This window comes from Electrona antarctica, assembly GCF_951216825.1.
Source record: "Electrona antarctica genome assembly, chromosome: 19".
Lineage (NCBI taxonomy): Eukaryota > Metazoa > Chordata > Actinopteri > Myctophiformes > Myctophidae > Electrona > Electrona antarctica.
Window position 1 is genome coordinate 12892404 of NC_136800.1, and position 10161 is coordinate 12902564.

General features: G+C 45.2%; 1 protein-coding gene across 1 annotated transcript in view; it reads right to left on the reverse strand.

The window, feature by feature from the left end:
• Positions 1-3562: 3562 nt before the first annotated feature.
• Positions 3563-10161, reverse strand: part of LOC306943627 (cadherin-12-like) — a 99159-nt gene continuing 92560 nt past the window's right edge. Inside the window, exon 12 of the mRNA XM_079530059.1 lies at positions 3563-4431. Coding sequence (XP_079386185.1) covers positions 3773-4431 — 659 coding nt within the window. The 3' untranslated portion in view covers positions 3563-3772. The remainder of the gene's footprint in view (positions 4432-10161) is intronic.

A 10161-nucleotide genomic window follows, 5' to 3' on the forward strand; every position in this document is an offset into this window, starting at 1 on the left:
ATTGCTTCGCTCTCAATTTAGCATGCGAATATATTTTCCATTTTCAATTCAAACTTCAAAATTTCACGTCACGTACATCAATCTGCTCATTGCGCTGCTATTCTGATTTGAATGATTACACTGCAGTTCCAATTTGGCTTCTGAATTGAGTCAAGCTCGCGGGTCCATTGGCCATGCAGGTGTTGCTGTGGTGGCACGTGTTTCTGCCAAGCCGCACTGTTATGCTTTGTCACAGGCAAGAGTCGGGGGTTGATGAAGTGAAGGTCATCGCTGCTGTCTGAGGCTATCTGTTACTTCGTGGCAATCAAGAAAATCTATTTTCCATCACACTGAACGGAGAGGGGAAAGATGGATTCGATGCACATAGACAGATATTGATTTCGCAATTTCCTAGAGACCAACAAAATGGTCTCCCAACTGTTGTAATTGTTTTTATTCCCTCAGCGTGTGTCTTTTTAGAGTAATGTCCAAAGCCCCAGAGGGAATCTATTTACTTTTCACTTTTCATTATCTGAAGAATGCAATTTCAAGTATTGGATAGATCCAGAGTTCGTGAAAGTGTAGGCCTGATATCTTCCAGTTGTATAATTACTTCCTAAATGTTTGAAGGAAACGGCACACCTCTAGAAATTACAATATTCTTGTCAGCTCCAAAAATAGACATTGGAACCTCTGAGTGTTCCATGGTCAAATCAAGCATAACTGACAGGTGTCATGAGCCAGGTCTTGTACATCCTGGACGCAATAGGCATCTTCCCCATGGGCTGAGCATGGATCTTATCATGCTACGACTTACGCCTGTGCTTCCCAAGACCCAGGTTATGTAAGCCGTTGAAAAGCAAAGTGTGATTTGTCTTCTGCTCTCGAACAGTTTATGATTATGTCTGTTGTACTGGCAGTGTAGTGTATGTCCATTGCCCACCACAGAGGCAGTCATGCATCATACAAGTCCTAAGCCTGATTTATACTTAGTTAGGTGCCAGTGTTGCACGCTGCTCACACCACAAGCTTGCAGATCGGTGTGCAACTACTGTAAGTATAAATCATATATATAAATCATATATATATATATACTTTCTTCAGCCTATGCCCACATGGCTCAGAGCCTTGCTTCTTTGGGACAGTTGTGGTGCTATACGGCACCTTTTAAACATAGGTGCACCATTTGTTTTTAGAGTGTATGTCTATTAATGTGTGTGGATAATTATTACAAACGAATACATTGAATGTCGGGTGTCGGCATTATCAACCCGGAAATATTTGGTTGTGATATATGTCATCATGATATTAAAGGCCCATATTCCCCCTGTAGGTTATACTGCTATAAAAATGTACCTGGCCAACAAATAGGTTCTGCTTTTGATTGTAGTACATAACAATTTCAGAAAAATGTTTGTCTTGAGAGCAATCAACTCTATAAAACAAAGGTCACCATTTACATGGTATTTTGAAGGCTGGATATTTATATTATTTCGCTGCATTCATGATTTGAGGCTTTTTTTTTTTTTTATCCTGCAAACTTTGAAAGCCAATGTTAGCCAATTAAATGGTAAATGGTGCATTTATATAGCGCCTTTATCCAAGGCGCTTTACATAGATTGTGCATTACATTCACCCATTCATACACCGATTGCGGCGGAAGCCATGCAAGGACCAACCAGCACATCGGGAGCAATTTGGGGTTCAGTGTCTTGCCCAAGGACACTTCGACATGTAGACAGGAGGAGCCGGGATTTGAACCGCCGACCCATGGATCATTGGACGACCTGCTCTACCTCCTGAGCCACAGTCGCCCCCAATTAGGATGGAATATGAAATATCGGACAGATCCGTCTTGAACACATGACTATAGAGATACTGTGTAACAGCAACTGGAGTAACAGCAAAAAATGTGTTTTAAAAAAGTCGGCCCCCTGGTGGCGCTATAACAGTTCTGGGGCAGAGGTTTATCGTTGGCATCCAGGAAGTATGCATGCAAAATAATGATGAGCTGGTAACAGACAAACTCTCTCCCCATGCCTTCGGCCTGGTGGAGACAATTAGGATAAGCAGAACACAGACATGGGATACATACAGTCTGGGCCATTGATTTCTAAGCCGGCTCCAGGGTCTGCCGGAAAGTATCAGTTAAGAGGACGCTTTCTCGACCTTCATGACTAATTTGATGGTTCAACATTAGAGAGAATTTTAACGCAAACACATGCATACAGTGACCAATTGTGTCCAATCAGTACAACAGGCGTGACATAACATGTAAAAGTGACATGTAAAAAAGTAAAAGTCCCCCCCCTATATTTCTATACTGTTTGTACACGTTTTCCCTTTTTTCTAACTGTATATGATGATTTCTTGCATAGAAGTGTATATTTGTATGTCTTTAAATGTTCTGATGAATTGAGAATGGAGGACCCTTATGTAAACAAGTCTTAGCAGTTTTTGTATTGACCCGAACTTTCCTTGAACTGTACCCATTCTGCATTCAACTGTTAATAAAATGTGCAATCAATCAATCATTTGAATGGTTCTAAAACGGTGCATGGATCACTACTACTAAACCATTCATGGCATTAATGGATTCAATTCCTCCTTCAAAGTTTATAAAACCTTTTCGTACTCAGATCCCATTCAATATGGCTTTTCATTTCCCTTTCAACAAATGACACCATCACCTAAGTATTGTGTAGCAGAACATTGTGTGGAGTTTCCTGGAATCATTGGGAGCATGCAGATAATGAAAAGAGGTTTGCAAAGTCTTCATCACTGCTTTGCTGTGTATAGTGAAGAATATGAATGCAGAAAACCTCATTACAATGGGAGATGGTGGATGACATTTAAGAAATTACTTGACATTCACAGCTGCTGTCAAGTGAATGAGGTGTAAAACAAATACTTCCCTGAATAGAAGGTGAGCACCACAAATGACAAGAGAGTTCAGCACACAAATCCGTTGCTATGCCAAACAGCTTAATTTATCAGTTATTTGATTAATTGATTTAATCAATTGACTTAATTTCTTTATTGTGCACTGAGCCGCTGTGAAATCCGACGGCATGTTCAGTTCTTATAGGCGGATGCTTGGTGAAGGCAGCTTTACTGAGACTCAAGGATTGGCTGACTGAAGTCAAAACCGCAATTAAACACAACTTTATTCAAATAATGTGAATGAAAATACATGTAAACATATAGTACCTCAGGCACTTTGAGGAGCTATCAGGTTTACCTTTCATTAAGTACAGTTGCTAGACTCTTCTTTTCTAGTCAGACCACAACAATGGCTGATATACCTACAGTATAGGGAGCTCTAACGGCCAAGCTACACCAGGCTTTTTCTCGCGCGTTTACCCTAAACGCGCGGTCCGCGCATGCGTTTTTTAAAATAGGACTGGACCTAAATTAAACGCACACGCGGGGGTAAACGTGCGCGTTTTGTGCGCGAAAAGCCTGGTGTAGCTTGGCCGTTAGTCGAAGGGCTTTTGTCTAGCCAATAATTCCTGCCAAAACTGTAAAAAAAAAAAAAAAATTCCACAAACATCTAGAAAAGGATCAACTTTCCACACTCTGGTATACAGTAGCATTCCTGTCAATCGATTCCGACAATCATCTTTCAAACCACTCTGGAGGAATCCTTCATTCAACATGTCGTCTGATGCTGCAAATAGAGGCCACCAAAGTCATCTAAACAAGTGTCACTCAACTGTCCATTTTTGACACACATGCGCACACGTACAGTATCTGTGTATTCGCACGCACACTATCTCTCAGTCACACCCCCTCAGCTCTCCTCTGCCTCTGTCTGAGTGGGTGGTTGTCTGTCAAGGATGCTCGCTAGAGTTTTGAACGGCGGTCCCCAGTCACCAAGGTAACTGAAATCGTCGGAGCTGCCCATTGCCCACGACTCCCCTATGGAGCTGAGTGACTCAGCCACAGACCCCTCACCCTCGTACGCGTATGTGGCCAACGAATCGTACGGAGGAGCGGCGTAGCCCAACTGGCTCTCCTCCAGCCGCTGTTGGATGAACTCCCTGATGAGGTCTGCATCGTTTTTACTCACGCCGCCAACAGCAGCGGCCTGAACCCCAATGTCCAAGGTGGATGTGGTGGTGACGGTGGTAGTGGTGGTGGTGCTGGTGGCGACAGCTGTTTCGCGGTGGATGTCAGGCGACCTGATTTCATCGCGGCGACCACTGAGGTGTAAGAGGACCCCGCTGCCATAGCCATTTTTCTCCTTTATGGCGCCGCCGTTGGCCATGTGCGTGCTGGCCTTTTGTGTCTGAGTGTTGCGCAGCGTGCCCATGTCGAAGGCATGCGTGTCCTGCTCACCGCCGCCCTCATCGTCGTAGTGAATTACGTTGTCTCGAATGTCTTCCTTGGAAGTCATGAGGGTCTCTCTCTCTTTGTGCCGCCTCTGGCCCATGTACAATGCAGCCATCACTGGAAAAGAACAATGAGGCAATCTATTAATTACATGTACAGTGTACTTCCAACATAACTGTGTTCAGGTTCAGTATGAAGAAGTAACCGTAAAAAAGGACCAATATCAGCACATTGATAAATACGCTCCCAATATATTACATTCACAATGTTTGAGTCACATAGACCTTCATCCGGCATCCATTCATCCATCCATGATGCATGATTAAATATTGGCAGCTTAATTGTCAGTGCACGGATAATTGTCCTTGTTGCAATATAATTAATTACACAACATTAAGAACTGCATGTAACCATTAATTATTCCAGTATGATGTTATAAATCTGAAATGGGTAGAGGGGGAAATTATAAAATATATTTTTAAAAATATATATTTCCAGAGAGGTTCAATTCAATTCAATTTTATTAAAGTGTCAAATCACAACAAGTTGTCTCAAGACACTTTACATGTAGGTTCCCTCCAAATGCTAAATAAATGAAGAAATATTTTAATCTTGTGTCTGTCCATGTCTGAGGCCTCAATGGAAAGGCAATTGATTAGTTGGCACATAATGAACCTGGTTTAGAGCCTTCTGTTAGTGTCACATGAATTGCACAGAGCAGCCATTTCTGCTCACAAACACATAATGGATAAGTTTCACAACTTTTAAACATGCTGACTTCAGCCTATTTTATAGTACTGTGTGAGTTTCGGTTTGTTTTTTGTTTTGTCGCTAGAGCGGATATAAAGCACTACTAAGTCAAGATGTCTAGAATAATGGAGATGTTTTGGCACAAAGACTGGATAGCACAGTGACATGGAGAGTGACACGATGGACGGAAAAGGAAGCAAGTTGGGATTGTGAGGAAGGCCAAAACAAAGCAACACAACTGTATGTACAAAGAGTGTATAATGGATACCATCAAACAATATGTCTCAACTATGAGGTATGTGTGACAGACAGGTGTCCTGGTGACATACAGTTGGAGGCCATCGATATTGTCCTTTTCTTTTTGCTGAGGTTTGCGTGATCTGCGCAAAAGGACAGTTAACCCATTTTGGGCGGGAACCCCTTTTGGTGTTTTAAACATTGTTATAATTTAGCTCAGGGGTGGGCAACTGGCGGCCCGGGGGCCACCCACCTTCACTTAATGTGGCCCTCAGGTTAATGTCAGAATACTGATATAACATTGGTTTCAGCTGTTAAAATTTCACAACATGCAAACATGACCCGCTTTAATTACTTCAGTCTAAATTAGTAGCTCAATGCTCAACACAAGTATAATTAAAGGCATTTGAAATTACATAATGTTAATTTTCAGGATTCCAATTAAAAAATAGCAAACAATAATTAACGATTTCAATTCGAATATAGCAAAAATAGCCGATCTACAGGCTCAAAACGCGTCGCAGCGCGACGCGTTTTGACTTTGTAGATCGGCTATTTTTGCTACAACAGTATTATGGCCCTAGGGAGTGAGTGTGGAAATATAGTGGCCCTCTCCATCGTCAAAGTTGTCCACCCCTGATTTAGCTATTGAAAAATAGCAGATCTACAAGCTCATAGCGCGCCACCGAGTGGCGCGCTACGAGCTTGTAGGTCTGCTATTTTTGAAAAATCGTGAAAATATTTATTTCAGAAAACTAGAGGATTTAGAAGGATTTAAAAAAAATTGAGGTCAGGCCTAAATGGGTCAAATGATAAGGGACAATATCGGTGGCACCCAACTGTAGCCTGTCACCTTAGACACCCCCGCAGGGTGAGGAAAGATGTCATTGAAAATAACAGTATTTTTAAAGATGGAGTGCCATAGTTTTGCACTTTTTCTGTTTTGTATGTGTCTATGGAGTTTAATCTAATAGACCCCCAGTCAAATAATATTTGACTGGGGGTCTATAGTGGTTGCACCACTCAAAAATACACAGGGAAGACCTTACGGAGCTACGTATGTGTGTGGGTGGCTGGGTAGCTGGCTGGCTGGGTATGAGCACGAAGGCCCTTGGCCGAAACGCGTTCGTTGTGTTTGCTGCGTGCAGCTTACCTTTCCCTGTTAAAGATGAAACAATAAAGTGCCTTAAAGGACTCCGTGAGTGCTGGTATTCTCCTTCTTTGAAAGTGTTTCCTGACCGTGCACCCGGTAAAATGTTCCAAGAGACTGAGATAATGGAGTCGTGCGTGCTTCCCTCTTTTCTATATGAGCACGAAAACAACATGGTTGTTTTTCACCACCTGTGCGCAACCTAACACACACACAAACACACACGCACATATTAACTGTATATATGATGTTTTCGGGTGTGCCAGCACAGTACAGTGACAGTACAGTACAGTAGAGGGTACAGTAGAGGGACGGAACCGCCCCGGCCCCCTGGGCACGTTCCTGGGGGTCTGGAACTCCCCCCCCCACACCCCTGGGGACCCCCACATGGTAACTCTGTCATTTCTCTACCGTTTCGGACGCGGGGCGGCACCCGGTTCCTGTGGGTCTGGAACTGGATTTTTGGTTTCTTCCTGAAAGCTGAAAGGCAAGCCTTTGAGTTAAAAGGCCCAATCGAAATACACCATTTTAGTGACACTTTAGGCATGGGGGGTCAGATCAACAAGGAATGAATTCTTGAGTATTCAGGGTTTGATGAGGTCAGATCAACATATGGAATGTCAGAACAGGTCAACTCCATACAGTACATGGAAATATAAGGGTGGTAGCGGGTTCTCTTGAGTGTACAGGGTTTGATGAGGTCCCATGAAAAAAATATATTTTCTTTTAATGTTTTTAAATGCTAATAATTAAAAACAAAATGCAGGAAACCAAAAAAATAAAGGTACCCATAAAAATGTGTCTACAACCTACAAATGGATCCCGACCCAGTGTTTGGGAACCAGTGATTTAAGGTGACTGAGTGGGCAGTGATAAACACTGTGACCAGCTAAGGGTGCATACACTGTACAGTCCTCAGTGTTGATTTAACTCTCACAGTATACAAATAAAGAGCCTTTTGGGTAAATATCTACAGTAAAACTCGTAAAGTGCATCTATGCAGGAAGAGATGAAAATATTACACAATCAACAGGCACGTATTTCTGACATTTTCCAAGGCTGCGAGAAAATGGCATCTGTCAGTCAGGAAAAAGGATTGTGCAAAAAATCCCGTCTTGATAATACTACAGAATGCATACCCAATGGAGGAGAACTGCCCTCAACAACAAGGCACACATACAGTAAGTGCGCACACATGCACAGTCGCATAACATGCATGCACACAAACATGCATGCACACAAACATGCTCCCTTAGAATAACAATCTCTCACTCTGATCTCTCACAATGATCTACAAGGCAGATCATTGTACAAGAGTAAGAACAAACAAACAATGTACCCTGGGGGGGTTATGAGCTCTAGAAACTCAAACAAGGTCATAGTGCAGAGTCGGCTTGGTAAATGGGAGAGGTTGGTTGTCAGTGCAATAACACTGGCATTGCCGGGCAAGCTGGCTTTGTACAGCTTGTTTGTTTACTGTTTGTCTGTCTGTCCGTCTTTCCATCCGTCTGTAAGTCAGTCTGTCTGTCTGTCCGTCGAACAACTCAGGTCATGGAGGCAACAGTTCTAGCAAAACATCTTCCATTTCCTTGGCCACATCAGCGAGCTCCAACTGGGGTATCCCGAGGGTTTCCCCAGGCCAGCAGCAGGGAGATATAATTCCCCCTCGTCCTTGGTTTGAACCATAGCCTCTTCCCACCTGGGAGGCCACCAGGAGGCATCCTTTATCCTTGCCTTATACCACCTCAACCCACTCCTTTATATGCAAAGGAGCCAGCTGCTCTACTCCGTGTTTGTCACGGATGACTGAGCTCCTCAGCATATCCCTAAGGGAGATGCTGTGGTGAACACTAAATGGGGTCTCTCACCTCAGATTGAGCACTGGCTGGGTGGTAACGGGAGGATGTAGGAAGTGATAAAGGGAAGTGATGTACCTGTGTATTGTTGTTGTTTGTTTGTTGGAAGTAAAGTTCAGACTCACATTCTCCGTCTGCTCGTCTCATTCCTCAACTTCCACAGTGGTGACCTTGAACGTTTGAAATTGAATTACTATGGATGAGGCTGTTGCGCCGGCTCCCGCTGTATATGCGGCGACAGTTAAACTGCCAGAGTTTTGGCAACACGATCCAGACCCGTGGTTCCAGCATATCGAGGCACAGTTTCACCTCAGAGGGATCACGGTAGATGAGACAAAATATTATCATGTCGTCGCGGCGTTGGATTCCACCACCACCCGCCGTATGATGGGATTTCTGAGGGATCCACCAGCGGCCGGCAAATACGTGGCTATCAAAGATAAGCTTCTGCAGTTGTTTCAGCTATCCGACGAAGAGCGCGCAGAGCGCCTACTGTCTCTGAATGGATTAGGAGACAGTAAACCCACGGAACTGATGGAGAATATGCTGGCACTGATCGGTTCAGGTGACACTACATTCCTTTTCATTCAACTTTTCCTGCGGCAGCTTCCCACTCCAGTGCGCACGGCTTTGGCCACCTCGCCACTGGTGCGCACCAAGGATTATCGCGGGTTAGCAGAAGAGGCGGACCGAGTACTACTGGCGTCCCGCGACTCCCGACATTATGTGGCGGCTGCGGTGCCTCAGCCTGAACGTCGGAGGGATGGTAATAGTAGCGCACTTTGTTATTATCATCGCCGTTTTGGCAACAAGGCGCAGCGGTGCATTCAGCCATGCTCTTGGGTGGAGCAGGGAAACGCACGAGCCAGCGCTCATTAACAGCTGTGAGCGCTGGCGCCAGCAACAACAAGCTGTTGTTCATTGAGGACACGTTGTCGGGTAGGCGCCTGCTTGTGGATTCTGGCGCCCAGCTGAGTATCCTGCCTGCATCATCAGCGGACGCGTTGGGAGACGGACAGGGGCCGCCGCTTGACGCTGCTAACGGCACTCCTATTCGCACGTTTTGCACTAGGGATGTAACGGTGTGTTTTCATGGACGTAAGTTCTGCTGGGACTTTGTCATTGCCTCTGTGTCAGTGCCTATACTGGGGGCTGATTTTTTGTGTGCTCACAGGCTATTAGTGGACATTTCCAACTGTCGGCTGATTGACGCTGTTTCTTTTGCCACATATCCATGCACACTGGGGGGGCCAGGGCCGCTTGCCCTGGCCAACTTGCTCGCCACGGGGGATGTGTACCAGCGCCTCCTTGCCGAGTTCCCTGCCCTGACCGTGCCCACCTTCTCCGCTGCCGTCGCTAAGCATGGGGTGGAGCATTACATCCCCACAGTTGGGCCACCCGTTTTTGCACGAGCGCGCCGTCTTGATGTGGCCAAGTTGGCAATAGCCAAGGAGGAGTTCTCTACAATGGAGCGGCTCGGGATTGTGCGCCGATCTAACAGCCCATGGGCCTCTCCTCTGCACATGGTCCCCAAGGCGGATGGGAATTGGCGGCCGTGTGGTGATTTCCGCCGCTTGAATAATATTACCACAAATGACCGTTACCCAGTCCCACACATACAGGACTTTTCTGCCCACCTGGCGGGGGCCACCATTTTTTCTAAGGTGGATTTGGTGCGCGGCTACCACCAGGTGCCGGTCCATCCGGTGGACGTGCCTAAGACTGCTGTCATCACTCCGTTTGGGCTGTTTGAATTTTTACGGATGCCATTCGGCCTTAAAGGGGCAGCGCAAACATTCCAGCGGCTGATGGACTCGGTGCTGCGTGGCATGTCATTTCTATTCACTTATTTGG